Source organism: Trachypithecus francoisi, unplaced genomic scaffold, assembly GCF_009764315.1.
Source record: "Trachypithecus francoisi isolate TF-2019V2 unplaced genomic scaffold, Tfra_2.0 Lachesis_group16, whole genome shotgun sequence".
NCBI classification, from domain to species: Eukaryota; Metazoa; Chordata; class Mammalia; order Primates; family Cercopithecidae; genus Trachypithecus; species Trachypithecus francoisi.
Genome location: NW_022681461.1, coordinates 97,728,552 through 97,755,167, shown reverse-complemented (window position 1 = coordinate 97,755,167; position 26,616 = coordinate 97,728,552). Strand labels below are relative to the sequence as shown.

General features: G+C 56.2%; 1 protein-coding gene across 1 annotated transcript in view; it reads left to right on the top strand.

The window, feature by feature from the left end:
* COL5A1 (collagen type V alpha 1 chain) overlaps positions 1-26,616 on the top strand; it is a 207,313-nt gene that overhangs the window by 89,336 nt on the left and 91,361 nt on the right. The window contains 10 exon segments of the mRNA XM_033238619.1: positions 902-1,069; positions 1,472-1,528; positions 8,101-8,142; positions 8,375-8,437; positions 19,512-19,586; positions 19,760-19,852; positions 21,525-21,581; positions 22,784-22,837; positions 23,209-23,262; positions 25,985-26,038. Of these exon segments, the coding sequence (XP_033094510.1) occupies positions 902-1,069; positions 1,472-1,528; positions 8,101-8,142; positions 8,375-8,437; positions 19,512-19,586; positions 19,760-19,852; positions 21,525-21,581; positions 22,784-22,837; positions 23,209-23,262; positions 25,985-26,038 (717 nt within the window).

Sequence of the window (26,616 nt, the reverse complement as noted above, 5' to 3'; positions counted from 1 at the left end):
GGTCTTGGAGGGTTCAGGTGGAAATTGGATGAGGACTGGGATGGCTTGTAGACAGAGTCTCTGCCTGTGGCCTGGGTGTGGCCAGGCAGGATGGGCCTGGGAGCCAGGATCCAGATAAATACAGCGAAGCAGGAGCTAGGGCCGCCCTGGCTAGGACGGGGGCAGACCTTCAGCAGACAGGCCTGAAAGCTCTGCCCGAGACCTTGGAAAGTTAGCCCGTGTCTCTGGACCTCAGGCATCTCTGGACCTCGGGCGTCTCTGGCCCTCGGGCGTCTCCGGACCTCGGGGTTCTCATTTCCATCATGGCATTGACACAGCCTGTCTCTGGGGGCTGTGAAGTTTTCAGATTCGTGAGGAGTCTTGCATAGTACGTAGCACATGGCCGATGCTTAACACAGTCACTGTGTGATGCAGAATCTTCACTGCCAGAGAGGACACCCCGTTCCAGCAGGTCCAGACCCCTGCGTCTGCAGCACCGCACTCGGGATGCATTATCGCAAGACCCTGGGGCTGTGGGGTGGAGCCACTGCCTGAGCAGGTCCCCGGGTGCATGGGTGTCCTTGGGTGCACAGGTGCGCCAGCTCCGTGGTGTGCCCTCGTGCCAGGGCAATCTGGGCTGATGATTTTTTGTTGGAGGGAGAAGATGCATAAAGAGGCTGCCAGGGGACTCAGGACCTCTCCTTGTGGGTTGGACTCCAGACTCCAGGCATTATGTAGCTTAGGAGGCTGCTGGTCTTGAAGTCCTGGATTTGTCAGACCTGGAGCCCTCAGAGGAGGTCTCTCCCAGAGAGGGGTCTCTGCCCAGTTGACCAGGTAGCCATGGTGCCCGCCCAGGGCTTGATGGAGAGGCAGTGCCTGGTGCATTTGTGAAGTGACCCTGCGCCTTCCTCTCCCTCTGCAGCCAGATCCGCCTCCAGGGGAAGGTGCGGATGACTTGGAGGGGGAGTTCACTGAGGAAACAATCAGGAACCTTGACGAGAACTACTACGACCCCTACTATGACCCCACCAACTCCCCGTCGGAGATTGGGCCAGGAATGCCAGCGAACCAGGATACCATCTATGAAGGGGTGAGGGTGCAGGCGCCCGTTCCAGGTGGGGCTGAGGGGCTGGCGGGGCATCATGGGGGCTCCTGCCCAGGAGCCTCCTCAGGGGTCGGGCTCTACGGGGAGCTCAAGTGTTGCATGCTGTTCCCAAAACTTTATTTTTAAAGAGACCTCAGCCTCGAGTTTGCTCTGAATAATGTGTGCATCACAGCATGCTCGCCTCTGGGCCTGTTTCTTCCTTAGTAGTCTCATAGGCTTCCATGGGCCTGATGTCTGTCACGCTCCTGCCATCCTCCTGGGCCTGGGGAGACGCCTGACTGCGATAGCACCCTCGCCTTGCGAAATCGGGCAGATTTTGTGTAATCTGGACTTTCTTTTTCACTTTTCTCTCCGATTCTCTCTCCATCTGCCTTTTATCACCCCCAGATTGGAGGACCTCGGGGCGAGAAAGGCCAAAAGGGAGAACCAGCGATCATTGAGCCGGTGAGGATATTTTCTCATTCTCTCCCTGAAGCTGGGGTGTCTGCTGCTTGGGGGCACAGTGGGGTGTGTAGGGGTGACCAGGTCCATGGGCCCCTGGACCTGCGCGGACTGGGTCACTTCGAGGAACCACCTGGTCTCGTGGAGTCCATGTACCACTCGTCGCCAGGACTTGGGAAGAATCCCTTCGGGTGGGGGAGGTTCTGGACTGTGATAGAGGGGGCGGGGTAGGTGCTGATCCCAGCCCGTCCTGCACCCGAGCTCTGAGCATCTCAGTGCTTGTCAGTTTCACCTGGGATGAAAAGCAGCTCAGAGCTGTCGAGGCAGAGGTGGAGTCCCTTTTGAGGGGTGGAGGAGAGGATGTAAATGGCCCATTCCTTGTAAAAGATGCGTGCGGCAATGGTAGGGAATAGTTAACACATGGCTGTACTTTCTGCGTCTGTTATGCAACCGTTTGGAGTAAGTTTACTGAAGACGTTGAAACATGGAATACTGTTTATGAAACTTTGTCAAGGGAATGAAATAAAACAGCACTGTGCTGAAATAATGAACTAAAACAGCACGGTGCCGAAATTCCAGCTGAGTAAAACCCAACTATGTTAGGTAATCGGATCATGGGTGAGTTTAAAAAGTGACTATTGATAATGCCCTCAAGTGTGGGACTGTAGCGGAGGATGTTCTAGATGCTCCTCCTGGGTTGGTGTGTTTGGTGGGAGCCCTGTCCCACACTGGGGTGTCCTTGTCCCTCAGGGTGTCATGGCCTGCCTGGGAGGCCTGCATTTCTCCCTGGGGTCTCAGAGCCGCTAAGGTCAAAGTCTTGACACCCCGTCCCCCCGCTGACGGGCAAGATGCCCCGTGAACAGCTGGGCAGGGAGTCTGGCAGTTGCATGTGGTGGGCACGACCTGAGAGCAAGGAGGAGCCAGCACCAAGGCCCACCCTGCCATGTTGTCCAAGTGCTCACAGGAGGAGGTGCGCGTCCTGCACCACAGCCAGTCGCGAGGCTGGGGGCGGCTGCTTATTCTGCTGCTAGGGCTCTGTTCCTGAGGGCTGAGCTCAGGATACACCTTGGGGCTCCCAGAAGCCCCCTGACCTTGCGGTTCCCGGAATGTGGAGTCATGGTGACCCACCACCCTCCTGTAGAGCTGGGGACATTCTCTTGGAACCTTGACAGATGGCACTTAGCAGGCGTTGATCCCCTTGGAATCTGTTTGAAGCCCGTGGCCAGGGCAGACGGGATGTGTCCCATCTCCCGGGTGGAATTCCCAGGGTCCAGGGCTTCACCCCTTCCTGGCCTATGGAAGCATCTGGATGGCACTCGTGGGGCTCCATGCCCCTGCTCCAGGCCCAGCCCAGGGGTAGGACCTGCCAGTGCCCACAGACACATCCTTTTCTCAGACCAGAGCCCCTTTCCAGTGCTCTCTGGGGGTCCAGGGAAGACAGAGCTTGTCTGAGGCAGAAGGGTCATGGCGTGCAGCGCAACGCGGTGCAGAGGTGTGAAGGGAGACTCCGAGGCCAGGGTCCCCCTGCTCTGCAATGTGGAAAACCTCAGAACCAGGCCTCGGCTCAATGTGGAAAACCTCAGAACCAGGCCTCGGAGCAGAGTGACTGCGGGGGAGAGTGACAGCCGTCCACCTGGGCGGACTCACCCAGAAGCAGGGGGCTGCGGGCCTGTTCTGCTCTGCCCACGGCTGTTTGCCAGAAGGTGAACAACAGCAGAGGCTGCACCCAAGGTCCCAGCCCCGAGCCACCCTTGTTATTGGGAGGTGGGACATCCTGCTGCGTTTCCCCAGACGGTCTTGGCCCCCAGGTGGACTTGAGGTGGCCTTGGGCTTCTTTTGTGCTGTCCTCATTGCTTCAGCAAAAGGGGGTCCTTGCTCGGGGAGGAAGATGGGAGCTCAGGAGTGGGCAGGTGCCGCTGGCTCTGCGGGATCCTGGTTTCCCCTCCCCGCTCTGGGAGGGCCGGACTGAAACCTTTGAGTGAGCTTTGTGTTGGCTCACGTTTCCGAGTAAGCTGGCTCTGTGAGTGTAGACGTGGTGTCGGGGCTCCTGGAGGGGGGTGGGCGTGTGGGGTGGGCACAGGTGTTCCACTGCCGGGCCCCTGGGAAGCCAGCAGTGGGCAAGGGTGGGCTGAAGAGAGGGCGGAGAGTTGAGGTGGCCCCTCAGGTACCTCACGGCTCCGGAAAGTCCAGTTCACCTTTGTTGGGAAAAGCAGCAGCCGTCTGGATGCAGTTAAAAAGGATTCCCTGCCCCGGGCCCCAGCCTGCTCCCAGTGTCCCGGGGCCTTTGGCCAGGTCCTCTGCAGAGATCACATAAACAGTTGGAATTTCTCAACCTGGAGCACTGCCAGATGTCCTTGGGTCCAAGCTGCACATAAACAGATTGCCAGGTCCTGAGGCCCCGCAGGCGTCCCAGCCTGTGGAAGGGGCTGTCTGTTGTCTCCCATCCCCCCGACCTGCCCCACCTGACTTCCCTCTTGGGAGATGCATCTGTTCCGGGTCTTTCCCACTCAGTCCCGCTCCCTCTCATTGTCAGCCACACCGGAGGCTCCCTAAAAGGACAGGAATCCACAGAACGGAGAGGAGACAGGTTCATCTTTATCCCTGGGCTTCCAACTGGGAAGCCCCCAGTGGCTGATTTTACCTAGGCCACGTCAGTTAGGGGCATCCAAATCACCATCTCCACTTGACGCTGTTTTTGTTTTTTAAAAATGTGCTGTTTAACAGATGGGTAGACCTCCACTGAGATTGTCTTGAGTTCTGCCAGGTCTGAGGTCTTTTATTTCTTTTGTTAAAATTGTATGCATTCAGCCAGGTGCGGTGGCTCACACCTGTAATCCCAGCACTTTGGGAGGCCGAGGTGGGTGGATCACCTGAGGTCAGGAGTTCGAGACCAGCCTGACAAACGTGACAAAACCCCGTCTTTACTAAAGCTGCAAAAAAAAAAAAATTAACCAGGCGTGGTGGTGGGCGCCTGTAATCCCAGCTACTCTGGAGGCTGAGGCAGGAGAATCAGTTGAACCCGGGAGGTGGAGGTCACAATAAGCCAAGATCGTGCCACTGCACTCCTGCCTGGGTGACAAAGTGAGACTCCATCTCAAAAAAAAAAAAAAATTGTGTGCATTGAAGGTGTGCAGCATGTTTGATAGACTTACGCAGGCACAGACAGACACAGTGAAGTGATCTTGCACCCACCACTGCCACCCTGTAGCTGCCCCTTTTTCTTCTTTGGGGTAAGAGTGCCTAAAGTCTACTCTCTCGGCAAATGACATCTACAATGCACTATCATTAACGATATCGAGACGTTTTCCTCTTGTTCCTCTTTTGCTGGGTGAATTTTGTGAGTGGCGTCTGTGGTTGGGTGGGCGGGGGGGCCAGAGCGGGGCCACAACTTGCCGGGGAAGGTTTAGACATTCCCTCCCCCGGGCACATTGATCCAGCTGTTCTCAGCTTCCTTCAGACGCTGACCATGATCTGGGGTTGCCTCCCCTGTGTGGTCCCCGCCCACATTGCCCCAGTTCCCTGAGAAAAGCAATTTGTGTGTCTGGGAAGGCAGCTGCTGTCCCTGGCGCCTTGATGGCCAGTGGTTTCTCCCTTAATCCCAGCTCAGCCCTGGGCTTTCTCAGCTGCCTTTGTCAGAGAAGGAAATTGGAAAGCTGGGATCTTGGAGGCTGCTTGGATGAGCTCTTTGTGTACAGCACACACACGGATGTCTCTCTGAGCGTGCATCTGTGTAAACACAGTGCAAGGCTCCCCAGCTGGGGCAGGATGGGAGGGGTGGGGAGATCTGCGACCCCCCCGACTGGGGTCCCCTCACCAGCCTGGTACCCAGCACCTCTGGCGACAACCTCCAGTGGCCTGTGGCCTGACTGGACATCTTCGACCCCCCAGCTGGGAGTCCCCTCCCCAGCCTGGTACCCAGCACTTCTGGCAGCAGCCTCCAGTGGCCTGTAGCCTGGCTGGACACACCCTTTGACGTATCAGAAGTGAGCTGTCTTAGTCCATTTTGAACTGCGGTAATAGCACACCACAGACAGGGAGATTTAGAATGAAGAGGACTTCATTGGCCCACAGTTCTGGAGGTTGGGAAGTCACATATAGAAAGACCACATCTGGCGAAGGCCTTCTTGCTGTGTCCTCACATGGTGGAAGGCATTGCATGGTGAGAAGGAGCAGGAGAGAAGGTGACTGCTGTCATCCTGTCATCAGGAGCCCACGCCACCCTAACGAACCCACTCCCATCATAGCTGCATTCACCCATCCAGGAGGGCAGAGCCTGGTGACCTAATCTCCTCCTGAATATCCCACCTCTTTTTTTTTTTTTTTTTTTTGAGACGGAGTCTTGCTCTGTCGCCCAGGCTGGCTGGAGTGCAGTGGCGCGATCTCGGCTCACTGCAAGCTCCGCCTCCCGGGTTCCCGCCATTCTCCTGCCTCAGCCTCCTGAGTAGGTGGGACTACAGGCGCCCGCCACCGCGCCCGGCTAATTTTTTTTTTGTATTTTTAGTAGAGACGGGGTTTCACCATGGTCTCGATCTCCTGACCTTGTGATCCGCCCGCCTCGGCCTCCCAAAGTGCTGGGATTACAGGCGTGAGCCACCGCGTCCAGCCAGATCCCACCTCTTAACACAGTTGCATTGAGCATTCAGTTTCCAACACATGACTTTTGGGGAGACACATTCAAACCCTAGCATTCTGCCCCAGCCCCCAAATTCATGTCCTTCTCACGTAGTTTACATTGACTCCATCCAGTACCCGCATCAACTCAAAAGTCCAGAGTCCCGAGTCTCACCCGAATCAGATACCGGTGAGAGTCAGGCTTAAATTATCTATCTTAAAGCAAATCCCTGTCCAGCTGTGAGCTTGGGGAATGAAACAAGCTTCATGCTTCCAAACTACGTGGCGGGGAGAGGCGGGGACAGATTCCCATTCCCAAAGGGAGGCATGAAGAAAGAGGTAGCAGCCCCAAGGAACTTTAAAACCTAACAGGATGAACCGCCTTATATCCGACAACTCTAGAACAATCTTTCACTTGGTGTGCCAAGTGAATGCTCCTGGATACGCTTGGTGGAGGCGGCCCCAGGGCCTCAGGCAGCACTGCTCATACAGCTTTGCACAGCAGGTCTCAGGAGCTGGAGCCTCGTCCTTGCTGCCCTCCCAGGCTGGCGCTGTACTCTGGTGATGCTACAGTCCTGGGGTGGTGGCTCCATGGTGGCTCCACTTCCATAGCTCCACCAGGCGTCATCCTAGGGAACTCTCTGCAGAGCCTCCGCCCCTGTGGCTGGTGGGACCCCAGGCTGTCCATGCCACCCTTTGACCTCTGGGTGGAGGGCGCCATGGCTGCAGTTCCTGCCTTCCTTCCCTGCATCTGCAGGATCATCAGTACCTGTGGTCGCCACCAAGGCCACACCCACACCCTCTAGAGCCGAGCCAGAGCTGCACCTAGGCCTGCTGGAGCCATGGCTGGGCAGCTGAGGGTTGCTGTGTCGCAGTGTGGGGAGCAGACACTTGAAGGGGTGCAGGGCAGGAAGTGCTGAGTTCCTGGGCACCTCTTTGAAAACATGACCCCCCAGGTCCTAGCTTGCCTCAAAGATCTCTGGCTGCCTCGGCATCATTCTCCATTGTCTTGTTGAATAGCGCCTGGCTCCCATCTGTCAGAGCAAGTCCCTTGGGGAACAGTCACCCTGAAGTCGGCATGGAACAAAGGACGCTTGGGGCATTGGGGGCGCCTGACCCTAGCGTTGCCAGGTCAGAAGCGGAGAGAGGAATCCTGCCCTAGGGAAGTGGGGGTCTCAGGGCAGGGAACCCCGTCCTGCAGGGAGCCGCTCCCACTGCTGCCTTCACAGCCGTCCACATTGCCTTTCCCGGGGCTTGGGCTGACTCAGTGGCCAGGAGGCCCTGTCCCCTTTGGGGTTAGAGTGAGGCCTGGGTGTGGTTGAGGCAGGCGGGCCCTGTGGTGAGGTGAGGGCCGGGGGAGGAGGGCCAAGTAGGCAGGTGGACTTGGCAGGGTTTCCCGTGGGTTCTGGGCTGCTGTGTGCATGGGAGGACGCACCTCCTACCTGGAGGGAGGCGGGGTCTGGAGGCTGCAGCCCCGGGGCCTGATGGTGGTTCTGGCTGGGGGCAGAAGTTCAGCCTGGGGCTGGGGCACCTATTTTTCCTTCATCCTTCCTAAATCCACCCGAGTTCCCTTGTCCTGACATCCACCTCCTCCCTCGAGTGGCTGTGACCTGGCGGGCCTGTCTGGCACTCCCCTTTGGGGCGATGTGGGGAGCCTGGTGGTCTCGGCTCCTTTTCTTCGTCTCGGCGTCTTCAGGTGCTTCTCGTGGCATTGGTCTGGAGGGAGCCGGTGTCTGTCGCTGGCCGCTGACCCAGGTTGCTCCTTTGCCTGGCAGTGCTAGGAGGACAGCCACTGAGGCCCTGCCACAGGCCCCCATTGCAGTCTGTGATCATGACTCCCCAGGACAGCAGGAGCGGAGCCAGGGCCCCTTGTGCACACAGCTGAAGACCGTCCACACCACTGGGGTCTGGGGTGTCAGGAGGGACGGGCTGTGGTCTCAGACCTCCTCTCTCTGTTTCCCCAGGGCATGCTCATCGAGGGCCCGCCCGGCCCAGAAGGCCCCGCGGTGAGTATCCGGCTTTATCCTGTGACGTGCAGAAGGTGCTGTTGGTGGGGTGGGGTTGGTGACACCCCTTATGTCTCCTGGATGGAAAAGAGAGAGGCTCTTCACTTTTGCAGATACCCTGGGAGCCAGCACTCTCCCACCCCCACCTCTGCCTTGGTTGGCCAGGTGGAAATCGGACCTTGCCCTGCGGCCCCATCTTTTAACTCTGCCCCAACTTTATTTTAAATTCTAGGGTCTTCCCGGACCTCCAGGAACCATGGGTCCTACTGGCCAAGTCGGGGACCCTGGAGAAAGGGTAAGAGGTTGACTGTGTTTCCTGAGATCACACCAACTGTGAGGCTGCCCATGCCTCCTCTCCACGCTGTGACCCGAGCTGTCCCTGCCTGTGGAGGTGACACAGAGACCTGTGTCTTCAAATCCCCCCTCACCCAGGCACTCATCACACCAGCCCTGTTCAGATGTTTCTGGGGCTGGCTGTGGCTATGGGGAGAGTGGGGTCCCTCAGGGCCCAGGGAGCCTGCCAATGCTTAGCCCAGACGGTGGCCCCGGGAGCTGCAGTTGTCCAGCAAATGGCAGCAGCCGCAGTAAACACAGCGGATGGCTCCGGGGCGTTTCCCACTCCTCGCTGCCGGGCAGCCACACTTAACGTGGAAACAGCCGCCCTCCTTGCTGGGTTTGGGAACTTACTTGGTGTGGGTTGCACCTGGCTCGCAGGCTCAGAGGTGTCCTCGGTGTCCCTGGCCACGGGAGGAGATGGAGGACAGCCGCTCCCCAGACGCCGCGATTTCCTTCTGACACCTGGTGGGCGCTCCGAGTACTGCGGCCTCCTGGTGTCGGGTGGAGCGAGAGTTGTCTCTTCTTCCTGCTGTTGAAATGAATGTGGATTTGAGTGCAGAAGGACTAAGAACTGATTTCTGAACGGCTGGGTTGTGGGTGGGAGAAACAAGGGCTGCGTGTGGGTGATCACGGGTGTTCATGCCAGGGACCTGCCTGCTGTCCGGGGCAGAGTGAGGACCTTGTGGGTGTTACTGTGGGTGGATGCAGGGCAGGGTCTGGTCCTGTGGGAAGGTGGTTTGTAATGTCAGAGTGCGGTGGCTGGGGATGCTTCCCAGGCTACTCCACAGGGAGGCGTTTGGGGGTGTCTTGTGCAGTGCCTGGTGGCTTTGCAGCAGTGCTCAGGAAAGGTGGGGCAGGGCTGGGGACAGTAAGTCCTGACCTTGGACCTGGAGGTTCTTATGGGCGCTCAGTACCCCTGGAAAGCTGGGGAGGCGCAGGACAGGTGAGGTCAGGCAGCAGGATGCAGGGGCAGGTGGTGGCAGCCTTTGTGGGGGCAAGAGCCGAGCTGGTGGGGATGCTTGCCTGGGGAGGAGATGGGAGCACTGAGGCCGACCTTTGGAGGAGAACGATTCAGGTCAGCAATGCGGGAAGAGGTTGTTATCATTCTGTGTGGCCGAGTGACCTCGGAGGGCAGTATGCATTAGATTGGGCCACACAGTAAGATTCTCTGCCACGTTGCTATTCACAGTCAGGGATTTGGGGGCCTAGAAGAGCGGGATCTTGCTCCATGGCAAGGGCCGTGGCAGGAAGTGGGGCGGGGTGGGGGCTTGGCTGGCCCCTGGAGCACGAAGCTTTCACAGCATCCATGGCTTGGCAGCCACATCTCCAAAACTCCAGACAGGCAACAGCCAGCAGCCACTGCTCTTGCCCAGCGAGGACTGGCATGATTGGAGCTCTGCGGTGGGGGCTGCAGCCACCCCAGCTCACTCTGGAGCCCCCTCCCTGCAGATTTGTGTGAGATGGGGCGATGGCCAAGCTCCCCCTCCACAGAGCTGCCTGTGGATGGATCCACAGGTGTGGCTGGGTTCCTGTGCAAAGGAAAGTGCATTGCATGGCTCGGGGGGCTGGTTTCTTTACCAGATGTAGGACAGGGTAGTATCCACAGGGCACCCTGATTCTGGCCGACACATAGGGTACCCAGAGGCCGGCCGACACACGGGGCACCCAGAGGCCGGCCAACACACAGGGCACCCAGATGCCAACTGACACTGCCTCAGTGGTGTTCCAAGGCTCTGTCCTCCTATCCATCCAGCATACAGATTTGTACTGAGTGCTGGGCACTGGTCTAGCCTGGGGATCTCAACGGTGTGAACCAGAGGGGTGCTGGTTCACACCTCACCATGCAGTCCCTGTCTATGGGTTGATCCCGGCTTGGGGTCACTGGTGGGTGGCCCTGCCAGTGCCTTGTGACACCGTGACCAGCCCAGCTGCTGCGGAAGAGCCAAGGGCCCTGACTGGAGAATATCGTTGATTTAGGAGCTGGTCTTCCTCCAACTCACATCAGGGTCTAGGAGCATGAGGACTGAGGTTGGGGTTGGCAGAGGAACCAACTCCTCCACGGTCTGCATCCGTGGAGTTGGAGGAGAGACCTGGAGCCCACCGGCCTCCCCAGGGCCCTTCCAGTAGGGAGGGGTGCCGGTTCCAGGAGCTGAGAGCTGTCCACCCCTCTGGGTCCAGTTCCGGCCGGCCTTGTTCAAGAAACCATCCCTGCTCACAGCTCAGCATCCTCTTGATGCCCAGATCTTGCTGGATGCCCACTAATCGGCTGTGCAAGATCACTGGCTGTGGGGTGGAACCCTGCAGCGCTGCCTGCAGTGGACCGGGCTCAGGTTCCTGTGCAGTGGAAAAACAATGTTTTCTCTTCCCTCGGGGTGTTGAGCATCTGGTGCCTCCAAAGTGAACGGACAAAAGACAGATTCACAAGAGAAGAGGCACACGATTTTAACACTTTCAATCTTCTATGCCCGGGGGCTTCACAGCCAAGAAGTAAAAACCAAAAGAAGTGCTTCGGCTCGGGAGCATATATACCATTTTAACAAGCAATAGGATGTGGAGAAGTGGCTAGACCAAGGAAAAGAGGGTTTGGGTTTCGAGGGGTGACAGATGGTGGGCAAGTGACTCGGAACTTCATGGAGGAACAAGTGGAGGATTAAGGTTATCTTGGCAAAGTCTGTTGATGCAGATTCATTGGGCTGGCCTCCCTCTCAGGTGATAAGGGGCGCTCCCCAAATTCTGATACAGAAGCAGAGGCGGGAGGGTGGGGTGGGAGGAGGGGGTAATGCCCTGCTTTTAGGCAGAAAGGGGGCAGTAAGAGAACTCTTCTTGCATCCATCGATTCTTATTTGGCTTCAGCACAAAATAGTCCTGCAGAGCAGCGGCGTGCTCTGTCCCCTCCTCTGCTTGGCCTCCTGTGCCTCTGTCTAGGAGGGCCTTTTCCCTGTGGTCTGGAAGAACCCTCTTCTCCCTGATACCCCAGACCTCCTGCCTTGGGATTTCCCAGCCCTCCCTCCCTTCCCCAAGGGCCGTCTAGCCGTGACCGGTTTGTGCCTTTTCTTCCTCACCAGGTGGTGAGTTCCTCAAGATAGGCCTCACTTCTGTGCCCTTCCTCACACCCTGCTCCCTGTGGGCAGCCGTGGCAATTGGCTGGGAACCGTCTGTGCACCTGTGCCATGGCATCCCACTGGGCATCATGCAGCCCTGACCAGCTGCTAAAGCCCGCACCCTGTGCCTCCACTGACTAGCCCTGGGCGTCGCTTCCTTCACACTGTCTGGTGGGCCCTGCACACTCTCCCACTGCTCCCCTTGGACGACCTTCCATGCTGCGTCTACATTCTAGCACCTCAAATCCTTTCTTGCTCTTATGCCCACGGCTGCCTGCAGGGAGCAGGGTGCAAGGAGAGGCACAGAAGTGGGGCCTGCCTTGAGAAACTCACCAGCCAGTGAGGAAGAAAAGGCACAAACCAGGCGTGGTTAGACGGCAAGAATTAATTAGTAAAGGCATTGGAGGAAGAACTGGGAATCTCGAGATGGGAGGTCTGGAGCGGCTGTGCCCGGGTGGAGAAGGGGGCTCGAGCCATCCTCCCATCCAGTTTCCCTCAGATGACTGGTAAGCAGGTGCACAGCTGGGGCCATGTGCAAAAGCCCGCAGGGAGATAGAGGTAGAACTGGGGTTGAACCCAGATCTCCTGTGGCAGAAGGAAGGTGGCCACTCTTACTTTGAGGTTCAGAAGAAACCCTAGAGAGCTGGGAGTTCCCAAGGGAGCTGCGAGTCAGGTGGGCATTACCCAGCCCCTCTCTGGCCTGGGTTTCTTGTGGGTCTGGCTTCCGTGCCACCTGCCAGTGCGTTTCTGTAGGGGCTGACTCTTTTGGGCATCTGGGAATATAGTCTGATATCGGTGGGTCTGAAAGCATGAGGTTATGCATTTGTGAAGGTTCCCTATGATCCCATCGTGGCAGTGCTGTGCCCCTGTGGGTCGCTGAGCAGGTGGGGGAAGGAGAGGGCTGGGGGCCATCAGTAAAGATTCAGGCCCCAGTGAGTCCCGCCTTCCATGGACTTCCAGGGCCCACACCTGCTAGCCTCGATAGAAGCACCTGGAACGCAGGCGCCACCTCGGTGCTGCTTGTGAGCGCCCTCTACATCCATTCGCGTGTGTGCCCCAGAGCTGGTGCCCACGGATGTTTGTGCCTAAGAAATGTTCTGTGTGATCAGAGCGTCTTTGAGGCGAGTCCCTTCCTTTCCCTTCCCTGTGCGCCTCTCCGAAAGCCTTGCACCCCAGGCACTGCTGTGTTTTAAGGCAGCTCCTGAAAGCATCCAGTGTTACTGTGGAGTTGATTGCATTTTTCAGGATGCTGTGGCCACACTCCTCCTGAATCTCCGTGGTCCACTGGAGAGTTTAACGTTTTCATCTAGAAATGAGCTTGCTTGCCGTCTAATTGACCCCCGGGAGCTCCAGCTGGTGTTGACCAGCCGCTGGTCTATTGCCCTTAAGATAGACTTCACACAGATCTCTCCGTCTGCAGCATATTTATTATTTTTGGGTAAAGTAACGATCTGCTTTCTGAGTCTGTGGGCAGGTCCCACCCTCTGCGAGGCCTGGATCCTCCTCTGGGAAGCCCCAGGGATTCAGTATGCAGGTTTCTCTCTCAGCCGCCCCAGGGTCAGAGTGGAGGCAGTTTCCCAAACTTTCTCCAGATTGCCACACAGGGGCACCTCGCTGCCTGCATAATTGGATGCATTTGATGCCTTGGGAGGAGCCCCCCAACCTTTCAATGACCCCATTAGGTGCAGAAGCAGCCTGGCAATAATGACGCTCCCCAGCACTGTCTTAGCCCCTCCTGTCACTCAGCAGGGGCTCAAACTTTCTCCCCCTCTTTTTTATGTGTCCAGGATTAGCCTTGCTCATGGGATTTTGCATGAGTGCATTTTTCCGTGCCTTGAAAAGGTTTGTATGTAAGCCGTGCCCCGAAAAACATCAGTCATTACCTCCCAGCCAGAATGCGCAGCTCATGTCTCCCTAATAGGTTCTGGTGTGGTCTGCCCAGGACCAGCCTTGGGGTGACGCCCTGCTGTGCCATCCCCTCCCCATGGCCTGCTGGAGTTACACCCAGGGTGGGATAGGACACAGGCTAGATCACTGGCAACATGACAGAGAGAGCAAGTTCACTCATGAGCACGCGGCTGCTGTCCAACTCAGAAGGAATTAGCTTTGTTTTCCTGGCTCCCAGGCTCCTGTGGACGGGACATGCCAATCCAGTCTCTCCTTGTGCTTGGAAGTGTTCAGGACATCGCGGCAGAGCTGCTCAGAGAGGTTCACACACACACTTAAGTACACATGCACACTCACCCACACATGCACTCACATTCACATGCACTCACACACACTCATACGTACATGCACACACCCATACATGCACACACGTACACATCCACACATGCACACTCATGTGTACATGCACACACCCATACATACACTTACACATGCACACTCACCCACACCTGCACACACTCATGCACACACTCACCCATATTTGCACACGTATACGCACACATGCACACACACTCACACACTCATGCATGGATGCACACACCCATGCATCCATGCATGTGCGCACACACATTTACACACACATGCACTCACATGCACACACTCATGCACACACCCATACACGCACACACATACACGCGTACACACATTCGCACACTCATGCATGTATGCACACACTTGTCCATACACACACCTGCACACACACTCATGCACACGCTCACCCATACGTGCACACACATACACACCTCACATGTACACACACATTCACACACTTATGCATGTATGCACACACTCGTCCATACATGTGCACACACATTTACTCACACATGCACTCACCTGCACACACACGCACACGTGCACACACCCAGGTGCACACACGCACACACACACCTACACACACACGCATGCGCTGTCTGGGTTCACCTCCACACGGCGGCCGTTCCAGGGAGGCTGGTTTGCAGGCTTGTGTGTCCGCATCCCCAGCAGCCTGGTGGTGAATGACTTCTGGCCATTTCAAGTCTCATTTATCTTCAAAGCTTTGTCCCCCGAGGCCACTGATAGGAATCTGTCCAAGCCTCAGGTGCTCTACCAGGAGATCTGTGGGAACTGGGGGTTTCCCTGCTGTAGCCCTGGAAGCAGTGTGTGTCTCCCAAAGCGAGCTCGGTGTCGAAAGGAAGATTCATTGGAGGGTGTACATTCTCGTATGGAAAAGAAAACCAAGTACAGTTTGTGGAGAGAGAGGTGAAGGGAGCAAAGGCCTCAGGACATTTCTAGAGTGAAGGGACAGCTGGCAGAAGCCGCAGGTCTGGCCCCAAGCGCACTGTGCTCTCGGACCCAATGCGGAGACTGCCAGGGCGTTCATCACGGTTGGTTAGTGGCAATGGCTGGGTGCGTCCAGGAGTCTTTCTCAGGTGGGCCCCTCAAGGCCGCAGGTCTTACCCAGAGCCCTGGTTATTGGTGGCCGGTGGATAAAGAGCCCCTCCTGTGGATTTTCTGGTTGTTAGTTCTGGTTGAGGGGTGCGGTCTGAGGCATCAGGCCTCTTGATAGGGTCCTGCCTCCAGTCTTTTAGACGGGCCCTAAGGCTCCTGGAAGAGTGTCTGTCTAGCTCTTTGAAGGGACTCAGTAGGTACCTCTCAATGAATGAATGAAATGTGGGTTCATTTCTTTGGGATCCTCGGACAATTGATGACCAACTTGGGGTTTAAAGCAACAGAAGTGTCTTCTCTCTTAGTTCTGGAGGCCAGAAATCTGAAATCAAGGTGTGGGCCGGGCGGCGCCCCCTCTGGAGGCTCCAGGGGAGGGTCTTCCTCACCTTTTCCGGCTCCTGGCGGCCACTGGCCGTCCTCTGTCCCCATAGCTTGTTGGTGCATCTCTGCAGTCTCTGCCTCTGTCTTCACGCGGCCCTTCCCTGTGTCTCTGTCACTGCCTCCCCTCCTCTTCCCTTACGAGGACTCGTCATTGGATTTAGGGCCCAAGATCTCATCTCAAGATCCTCAGTCCCATCCTCAAAGACCCCAAGAAGGGCACAGTCATGTGTTTCAGGAGCTGCACGTGCCTTTGATGAGGCATCCTTCAGCCCACCGCACATGGTCATGCACGGATTCCTCACAGCCAGGAGACGTCCAGAAGGAAGTGACCACTGAGAGCTTCTCTGGGCCACTCCCGAGCTGTGCCTGCCCAGGGTCGGGCCTGGACAACCACACGCACACAAAGGCTCTGGAGAGACACCTGCTTGCTGTCCTCCTGCTCCGGGTCTTTCCGAGAGCGGAAGGGAACTTTTCAGCACCAAGCCTCCTGCGGGCCTACAGCTCCTCCCAAACCTGCCGCCACCATGAAGAGAAAAGGCTCAGGGTTCTCTGCTCACCGCTTTGACCCAAATCCCAGCCTGGAAGGAGGCCTTGTGCCTCTCCCCTGAGGCTGGGCCAGGGGCTCATGGGGACAGTTTCACATGCTGAATCTGCAGTGGCAGAGGAAGCCACTTTGTGAGGTATCTGGTCATCCGATCACATCATCTCTGTGCAGAAGATGCCTGGACGTCCTCAGGAAAGAAAACGTGTTAGATACCAGTGGTGCCTTCATTGGAAGTTGGTGCCTGATTTCTTTTCCTGGTTATAGGTATGACACTGAGAGCCCTTCTGTGCCAGGGCCTTCAGAACATTGTTGTTTGACCATGTTAGGGCACTGATTTGGGGGCCAGCTAATGGAGTTAGCAGGAAAATACACACTAGCAAATAGCAAAGGCAAGGCGTGATTTCTTATTTTGCTGTATTTTGCCAGTGGCTGGAGCCGAGCAGCATCCCCATGACCTGTGTGTCGCCTGCTGGAGCACTCCCTTGGTGTCTGACACCCGTCTTGTCGCAGACAACAGCCACATCACTGGCCCGTGCTTTGTGTTGTGAAATTGGAAGTGCGACTTCGAGGTGTAGCCGTGTCTTTCAGCCCGGAGGTCAAAGTCTATAAGTTGGAGACCATGGGGCTTGGCAAAAGGCTTGCTGACAATGTTTCTAAGTGATGGCAAATGCAGGTTCATGTTGGTGGCCATGAGGACTTGTGTCAAATGTGAACACTTCGGAAGGGTTCATGGAGGTGGCGACATTCTTGCCTTTCTTCTCCACACTGTCTCCTTCTTCTGGGACTTCATGTTATCCTTGTTCATCTACGTTCCGATTCTCTGGAATTGTTCTGGTTGTCAGTGAGAGGCAGCATCAGAGGGAAGTTGCTTTCACAGCCCGGAGGTTGGATTTTTACCACTGTGGCTTAGAACAGGCAGGAAGGATGCTGAAACGAAGGTCTTTGGAAATGAACAGCAGTGGATAAGGAGTGGCCTTGAGGAGACTTCCTAGCTTCCTACAGCAACACCATGTGAGCAGGAGCATGCATGCATAGACACAAATGCGCACATACGCACACACGTGCATTCCCACATACAGATGTGCACACATTCACACACAACATGCATTCACACACATTCACACACAACATTCATTCACACACATGCACAAACATACATGCACATACACATGTGTATTAACACACATTCCACACGTGCATTCACGCACAATGCGTGTGTACACATGTACACACATACACCACATGCATTCACACACATGCACACACATGCATTTACACATGCACACACATGCACACGCACATTGATATAGTCACATGTGTGCACACACATGCATTCACACATATTCACACATGCATACACAGTCACACACATGCACACATTGATACACACATCCACACACATGTACACACATACACTTACACACATCCACACACACCCACACACACATGCACACACACACATGCGCTGCCCAGACAGCAGTTCATCCTTATGAGACACTGATTCCAAATTTTAAATGCAGGGTTTGGTTTGGAATTGATTCCGACACAGGAATCTCAGCTGTAAGCGGCTATCAGGATTGGAGGTCAATGACAAAACCTGGGTGGCAAACATGTTCTGGATCTTTCTTTTTTAAACGGGACTTTTGTCTTCTGAGAGTGTTTTCCAAAATGGCAGTTGGGGGCAATTTGGCAGTATCCATTAGCAATTAAGAAATATACACATGTATACATTTTTTGACCCAGCAGCACTGCTTTTAGGGACTTACCTAGCGGAATATGTTAGCACGTCTATTGGGCAGTGTTTGTCATAATGCAAACTGGAACCAATCCAACGTGCATCGGTGGAAGACGGCTTCGATAAACGATGAGTCCATTGTGCCTGGGAGATGCATCAGATGTTGCCAAGGAGATCCACAGAGATAGGTCATGATTTTCAAGAGCAAATTGCAGAATATTTAGGGACAGTACCATCAAAAAGAAAGAGGCCGGGCGCAGTGGCTCACGCCTGTAATCCCAACACTTTGGGAGCCCAAGGCGGGGTGGATCACGAGGTCAGGAGTTCAAGATCAGCCTGGCCAAGATGGTGGGAAACCCCATCTCTACTAAAAATACAAGAATTAGCCAGGCCTGGTGGTAGACACCTGTAATCCCAGCTACTCGGGAGGCTGAGGCAGAGAATTGCTTGAACCTGGGAGGCAGAGGTTGCAGTGAGCTGCGATCGTGCCACTGCACTCCAGTCTGGGCAACAGAGTGAGACTCCGTCTCAAAAAAAAAAAAAAAAAAAAAAAGAAAAGAAAGGAAGGAAGAAAACTCCGAAGCCACACAGCCTCATAGTGATTAATGTGTTAGTTAGTGTGTCCAGCATGTGCGTCTCCATCTTTGCCTTTGCACTTACGGAACTTGAGCGCTGGTTACATCCGGAGATGAAAAGGGATCTTTCTCTTTCACTCTATAAATCTGTACCAGAAGACATTTCACAAGAAATGGAGTTACTTCTGCAATAAAAAAACAACCAGTAAAGAAAAGGCAGGCAAGTTTAGATTCAGGCCCAGATGGCTCCACAGCCTCCTGGACAGTTCCAGAAGAACCACTCAGGTTCTTGGTCTTCCTGGCTGGGAATTGGGAATCCATCGTGGGTTTCCTGGCTGGGAGTGTCTTGCTCGGGTGGTGTGAACACACACGCTCAGTGCAGCTGTTCCTGATTTGGAAGATTGGAGGCAACACCCATCCACTATGCTGGAGTGTAGTTGGTGGAGGCTTTTCTCACTGGGGAGAGGGGGTTAAGCTCCCATCTCTATGCAAAACAAGCCTCATCTACTTTAGACTGGCTGGGAATCTGCTTGCTTTTGTGAAATAGCTTTGCGATCAAATGTTATTTTGAAAATAAATCATCTTGCTGGTTTTACATGCATATAGTCGTCTGAAGCTGGCTGGAATTAGTCTAGAGAAACCAGTCCTAGGGATGTCTGTATGGGTCCTGTGTTAGAGGCCAGGTTGGCCGGGCGTGTGGAGGGCACTGTGCTGTTTGCGTATAAATGGGTTCTTGAATTTGCTCTGGCTGAATGTGTGCTCTGCTGTGTTGCGTGTCTGTCCACATAAGTGACTGCTCCATCCCCACTTCCATCCGAGCAGGCACACGCGGGTTGCTTGGAGGCCGTTAAGGATGAGCGCCCACTAGGTGCAGGAGGCACTGGGCCTTGAGCCTGGAGTACTTGTTTCCTGTTGGCTGTGGAGACCTGGAAGGGGCATTCCTGGAGCGACAGGAGCCTGACACTGCCTCCTCACCTCCAGGCGCCTTGTCTCTGCCTTGAGGCCCCAGCGGATGCCTGCTGGGTCTCTGGATTCCTCTAGATCCAGCTCAGACCTCCCTCCCTTCTTATTCCCAGCCTCTGAGGCCTTTCCGATCCTCTGAAAGCCCACTTCCTTCTTATCCGTGGCCTCTGAAGCTCACAGCTGTGCCCCTCCCTTCTCCGGGCTGGGGTTTCTGAAACATCCCTACCATGAGATCTCGCAGCTTCAGTGCCTGTCCAGTACGTTTCCTGGGTGGGCCGCTTCTCTGATGCCCTCATTCTCACTGCAGCCCGGCCCCAGCCTGGTTGCACTCTGACTTATCTCTCTTGGCCCCTTGTCTGCAGGGCCCCCCTGGACGCCCAGGCCTTCCTGGGGCCGATGGCCTGCCCGGTCCTCCAGGAACCATGCTCATGCTGCCCGTAAGTACCCTCATTGGTCGGAGGTGGGGAGGCAGCTGGGGCAGGTGGGCTCCAAACCAGACCCTCCGAGGCTGCGCTGTCGCCGGAGAAGCCTGTGAGCCCTGTCTCAGCCTGTGGTCTGGCCTGGGCGCCACGTCACTGCTCCCAGAGTGACCCTTGTCTTGCACCTGCAGTTCCGGTTTGGAGGTGGTGGCGATGCGGGCTCCAAAGGTCCCATGGTCTCAGCCCAGGAGTCCCAGGCGCAAGCCATTCTCCAGCAGGCCAGGGTGAGTAGTGCTGGGTTCCCAGGGGCCTGAAGGGGACAGAGCCCAGCCGCAGGGGCCAACAGGAGTGAGTGAGTCAGGCTCAGAGCCCAGCTTGGAGGGAAGCAGCTGTCCCGACCCCAGGATACCTGCTTGCTGGGGTCAGGAGCTGTGGGAGCGTGCAGTCCTCAGTGTCCAGTAGGGACCCCGAGAGCAAGTCAGTGTCCAGTAGGGACCCCGAGAGCAAGTCAGTGTCCAGTAGGGACCCCGAGAGCATGTCAGTGTCCAGTAGGGACCCCGAGAGCAAGTCAGTGTCCAGTAGGGACCCCGAGAGCAAGTCAGTGTCCAGTAGGGTCCCCGAGAGCATGTCAGTGTCCAGTAGGGACCCCGAGAGCTTGGGGACTGTTTGGGGAGTTTTTCAGGGTTCTTTGTCCATGCTGAGGGTCTGGGTTCTAACTTTACAAGGGGCTTCTGGGCCCCTCCACCTCTGACCCAGTGGTGACCTCTGCCTCTGTGCTAGGCCCTCTGCCAGGATCCAGAAGTGGAGCTGGAAACCCACGTGGCTCCTGGAAGGGGCTGCCTGGGCTGGAGCTGGGCTGAGCTAGGCTCCTCTGGGAGAGAGCCCTTGGGCCCCAGAGCCCCTCGCTCTCAGCCTGGGGGGTCCTAAGGAGCAGGGTCCTCAGAGGAGCACTTGATTTCCTATGGTGAAGCAGCTCATCGGTGGCCTGTGTTTTCTGCAGACATGGCTCTGGACTGCTGATTGCCCACCATGGGTGTAAACACTGCCCCGTGGGGCGGGTGAGTGGGTGGGTAATCCTCCAGCAGAGCACAAGAAAGCTGCTAAGTAATCCCTTGTTTGAGAAATATTTATGCAGCTCCCACAGCAGCCAGAGTAGATGTTAATGATCAGAGTGCTTAGGTAATTACAGGACAGTGTAAGCACGGAGTCGTCACCATGGAGCAAATTGCCTGAATGATGGAAGGCAGTGTGCAGCAAACCCTGCTGCCTGCTACTGGGTTTATGGGCCTGGGCCTGCCTGGCTGGCCTTTTATCTTGTGTATGTTAATTGAAACCAAATGGGCGATAGGCTATAAGAAGATTTTATAATGCTAAACAAAATCTTCTAAAATTCAGATGGCATCTGCCAGGGAAACAGAGTCACTTAGCAGCAGCAGAAGTGGCTCTGTGGGAAAGTGGTGGGACCTGCGCTGGTGCAGGTAGGGGCCACATTCAGATGGGGCAGATGGGTTCCTACCCTCCCAAAATACTTTCCCAGTGGCTGGGAGTGCTTGAAGCACCTCCCATGTGAAATAAAATATGTCATGACTCTGCTTGAGCTCAGGTGTAAAATGTACTCCTCACGCCCAGCCCAGAGTAAGAGGCTTATTTCAGACTTAGCCAAGGGTGATGGGCTGGAGAGACAGGAAGGAGGGATGGGGCCCATCTCCCAAGGGAGGCAATGGGGGCCCACCGGCTTCCACCTCTGCATGTCCCACGACACTCCCATGGATGCTGAGAGCCCCGCAGAAGTGGGGGGGCTGTTGGGGAGTCATCAGACCTCCTCTTCCAGAATCTCCTGTCGCTTCTGTGCCCAGTCTGCCTGTTCCCTCCTGCCACATCTCACAGCTCAGATGCCAGCAAACGGGGGCACCGCTGCTGGGGCCCTGTCTCAGCGTGTCTCACTTTCCTTTGCAGTTGGCACTGAGGGGACCAGCTGGCCCGATGGGTCTCACAGGGAGACCCGGCCCTGTGGTAAGTCATTGGCAAATCTGAGAGCTGGGCATGGGGTGGGGACTGGCCCACTGCCTGTGTCTTTGGTGGACAGTGGCAGGTGGCCTTGGAGTCCTGTGGACACAGGGCAGCCCTCAGTCCAGTGTCTGTTCCCAGGAGACCAGGGAGACCAGGGGCCTCTCTTGGTGCTACTCCAGCCCCCTCGTTGGTGGGGGGTGGGGATGGGTGACTGTGCCTCAAAGTCACTTGAGGGAGTTTAACAGGGTAGAACTGACATCAGCGATCCCTGGGAAACAGCCCCCAACTCCATCCTGAATGGAAAGGAGCTGGCAGGAATCAGAGGAGGAGGCCCCTCGTCACCCCTGCATTGGAGCTCCAGGCTCTCCCTGCAGAGAACATACTATGAGCTGTCAGCAGAGGAGTGGCTCCTTGGAGGGATGGAGTCCTGCTGCAGCCAGGGGCCTGGGGAATTCCCTCGCACAGGCTGTGGCTTTGCCTTGTGGACCAGGGGCCTCCATTAGATCTTTACAGCTCTGTTCCAGAGTCGAAGATAGCTTAGTGTGGGGCAGAGGGCAGGATTTCCAGCCTCACCTGCCCCCACGCTGTGGCCTCAACTTAGCTCCCATCTGGGGTCCTCGATTCATAAAAAAACATACAGCATGTGCCCAGGGGCACTCAGGGGCTGGCAGTGTCAGGCACAGGGGCTGGGTTCCGGGGACTCCAGGGAGGAGTGTAGGTTTGCAGGGACACAGAGGAGTTCAACACCGCAGGGGCCCTCTTGGCTTTGCCGCCTGCTGCTGGTTCTGGGCTCGGTCCCCTCCACACAGGGCCTGACTCAGGGCTGGCCTCCCACATCTGGGGGATCTGGCCTCGAGGGGCTCGTAGCAGGTGCACATGCTGCTGGAAGCTTTGGCCCGTAACGGACCACGGTCAGGTTCACCCTGGAGAGAGAAACGTCTCCAGGAGCTCTGTGGTGTTTGCTGGCCCCAATGTCTAGAATTTTATTCCCGATTAGGAAGAGATCCAAACAACTGCATTTCCCCGCTCCTGGAAAGTCATTGTTCCCCGGTTCTGTTCGAGGCAGGCAGGTCGCGCTTTGTGTGCTGAGCACCGTGGCCGAAGCCCTGTCCCCTCCCCCACCTCCTCCCCTGCCACCCGCAGTCCTTCCTGCGTTCCCGAGTCCCCACCTTGAGCAGACGTTAACCCACACCGTGTCCCCCTAGGGTCCCCCTGGGAGCGGAGGTTTGAAGGGCGAGCCAGGAGACGTGGGGCCTCAGGTACGTGGGATCCTGGCCTTTGCTGTCTGGTGGGCGCCTCCGTTCTCCGGGGGCGGTGAGGGCGAGTGTGGGGGGCCCCCAGCTGCTGCATGTTTCCAAGGAAATTCGTAGGAATTGTCGTTGCTTTACGCAGTGCTGAGGGTGGAGCACAATGAACTCTGGCGCCTGCGGCAGAAATGAGCCAGCTCTATTCTGTCCCTGGCCTTCACTCTGGGCAGCAGATCCGTGCCCCGTCCCCGAAGTGCCCACATGTTGGTGGCTTGGACAGCCAGGCATTACTGGCGGGGTCGATGAGCACGGGGACAAGGTGTTGCTCTTTCTCCTGAGAAAGGTGGACTCACCACTGGCCCTTTGTCTCCTACTCCTGGCAGGGTCCTCGAGGTGTGCAAGGCCCGCCTGGTCCAGCCGGGAAGCCCGGAAGACGGGTGAGTGGTGCAAATGTGCGTGGCTCAGTGACAGCGGTGTGGGCTCTGGAGGGGCCCCAATCTGGGGTGCAGGTGCCCCCGACAGCCAGGCTGGGCTGCATGAAGTCAGGTGGCTCCCCTTCTTGTGGTGGGTGTGTCCGTCCCCAAGGCCACCTCTGAGCCAGCTGCCTAGGAGGAGCACTCTGTGTCCTGGGCGCAGACACAGCAGACCAGGCCTCTGTCCTGGGCACATTCATTTAGTTGAATAAACATTTTCTAATTCAAGAAACTTCCCAGACCCTTTGGGAGCAAATGTTAAGAAGACAAAACTGCCCGGGCGCGGTGGCTCAAGCCTGTCATCCCAGCACTTTGGGAGGCCGAGACGGGCGGATCATGAGGTCAGGAGATTGAGACCATCCTGGCTAACACGGTGAAACCCCGTCTCTACTAAAAAAAAAAAAACTAGCCGGGCGAGGTGGCGGGCGCCTGTAGTTCCAGTTACTCGGGAGGCTGAGGCAGGAGAATGGCGTCAACCTGGGAGGCGGAGCTTGTCGTGAGCTGAGATCCGGCCACTGCACTCCAGCCTGGGCGACAGAGCGAGACTCCGTCCCCCCAAAAAAAAAAAAAGGAGACAAAACTATCAGCGGGCCTTATATATTGTGGGCAGCGTTGGGACTCCAGAAATGGCCCGACTCAGGGGCATGGGCGGGCCTTCCTGCACCTCACTTCCTGCACCTCACCTGCTGTCTTGGCACCTGGAATTTTCTCTCCGGTGTGTGGTTCTCTTGGATGGAACTGGTTTGTTAGCACATGACCCTGGCTCCTAAAAGAGGACCCACGTTTCCAGAGTGCTGACCACCACCCGGACAGGCTGGGACAGGCCCTGGGAGCCCAGATCGTGTTCTCGAAAGTGGATCTTTTCAACCAGCGGACATTTCTGGTGAACAAGAGAAATATTCGGTGCAGGGTTGGATTTATTTCAGTGTAGACCTCTTCCCAGCATGTTGTCTACCTAAGCCACCCTTGACTGCTTTAGTCTGAGTCAACAAGGCAAAAATGGGCCCTTCCCTGGTGGTTCTGGATGCTTCTGACTCGGGGAGCAAGCGGTGGTTAGTGGGTAGAAATGACCCGAGAAGCTGCAGTTTGGCAGGTCTGAGGGTCTATGCAGGGATCTGGGCATGAGACAGAGAGGCCTGGGCTGGATAATTGCAGGAGGATTAGCAGCTCTGGAATTGACTCTTGGTAGACAATTGGGCCATTTATTTGGATCTGATTCTGAAAAATGTTTTCGTTCCTTAAGTTGTTTTTGCGTGTCTCCGTAAATACTTACCACCCAGTTTCACTAGAACGGGTTTCCTAGTCAGGGTGAAGTGAAACACTGGAAACAGAGGAGACGTGGGAAATGCTGTCTGACATGGCCAGCTGCAGAGTGACGTGGTGTCGGGGCCATGCATATTGCATGTGTTTTAAGGCATTAAGTCTGCCCAGAAGATCTGCCACAGAAGAAAAGATGGTGGCGAGAGAGGAGCTTGGAGCTGAGGGGTTGACTCCAAAGCGGTCTGAGCAGTCTCTTCAGTTCTTTGCTAGCATTTCCTGCAAAGAACACTCGCTGGTGGATTGTAGAAGCATCTGGGTGCTTTGCAGGGCTGAGTTGTGCTGTGAAATCCCGTGCAGTTTTCTGACAGATTTCCCTTGGCTTCCAAAAGTGCTTGGAAGTTTAGAAGAGGCTCCCAGTGGGCCCCTCCATTTGCTGCGCAGGGAGATGCCTTTTTGGGGAGCACAGAAGCACAGACTGTCTCCTTGGGGTCTGTTTGGATTTCTCTCTTCTTGCTTCTCTGCTGTTCTCTGGTGCCGCCTTGTCTGTCTCCGGTGCTTTGAGATCCAAAGCTGCCGCCCTCTAGATCTCTCTGCTTGGTGGCGGGTTGGGGGCGAGGGCCTCATATGAGGAGGAGCCCATGGAAAATGGAAGCGCAGGGTGGGGCCCTCTGTACTCGCTGGCTGGGGGGCCTCGTTGGTGTGGAGGTTTGGCTGAGTTTCATAGAGACCCTGTTCCCTTGCAGGGCTCTCCTTGTGGTGAAGGTGGGGTTTGCACAGTGTGCCCCGGAAGGTCTAGGTCCCCTCTTCAGCCCCATAGCCAGTCAGGTGGGCACTTTGTCCTTGGCTGTGTCCATGGCTGGCTGTCAGGAATGGGGCATCTGCTCACCGTGCAGACGCTGCCTCATGTCGCTGTGCGGTCTGAGTGAGACCGGGCCTCGCTTTGGGCCTGGGCCTCTTCCTTAGTCAAGTAGACAAACCAGGTGCATCCTTTCTCTCCTTCCTCTCACCTGCACATAGTGGAAAGGAGCTGTGCTGTCTGTGATGTCAGCGGCCTGCACTCACCTGAGTCCTAAATTCATGGTCCCCCAGACTGACACAGCTCCCCCAGCCTGGTCTCCTCTGCCACATCATGGTGACTTCTTAAAGCCCAGGGGCAGTGGCGTGATCCCCCTTTGGCGGTCTGGGATGATGTGGGCCAGAAAGACCAGCCCTGTGTGTTCCATCCGTTGGTGTGGAGCACAGAACAGCCCCCGCCTGGGCTCCCGGATCTGGGTCCTCTCAGCAGCCTGGCCACTCAGGCTGTGACCTTGGGGGTGGGTGTGGCTTCAGTGGACCTCTCAACTTGGTTTACTGGAAAACCATGGCTCGGGGGTCTCAGTGAACCAGGGGCTCCTTTGCATTGACAGTTTTGCCTCCTCTGTTCCAGGGTCGGGCTGGGAGTGACGGAGCCAGAGGAATGCCTGGGCAAACTGGCCCCAAGGTAGGCCACCCAGCACCCTCCTGGTGCCCCGGCGTCACTGTCATCCCTGGGGTCATGTTGATGATGAGGCCACAATGCTGGTTATGTGATGACTGTGATTATGAGGACAGATGGCTCTGTCACTGGCATTTGACATGAAGATAGGGTTGGTAGGTGAATTTCACCAGCGAGTATGACAGCTGCAGTTCATTTCCATAAGGGAGACATTTGCTCCCTTCCAGCAGTGGTGAGCAGGGATGGGGTGGGATCCCAACTATGAAAACCATCCGTGGCTGTGCAGGTGATGAGGCCACATGTGAGACACAGGCAGGACCTATGGCAAGTCCAGGGGCCGGGAGGTCTTATCCAGTTGGGCTCCTGGATGTTGTGGAGGTGAATAGATGTTGCCCATGGCTAAAGGCAGGCCTGTGTGTGTGGCATGAACAAGCCTGCAGCAGGCATGCGCTGGCTGTTGCTGTCGCCACCCATGCCCGCCCACTGCTGTGCTCAGTGTATCTACCCCTCTGTTCCAGCATTGCTGCGGGCATTCCCCTGGTCTTGGCTCACCCCTCCTCCTCACCTCCTGGAAGCATTTGTCC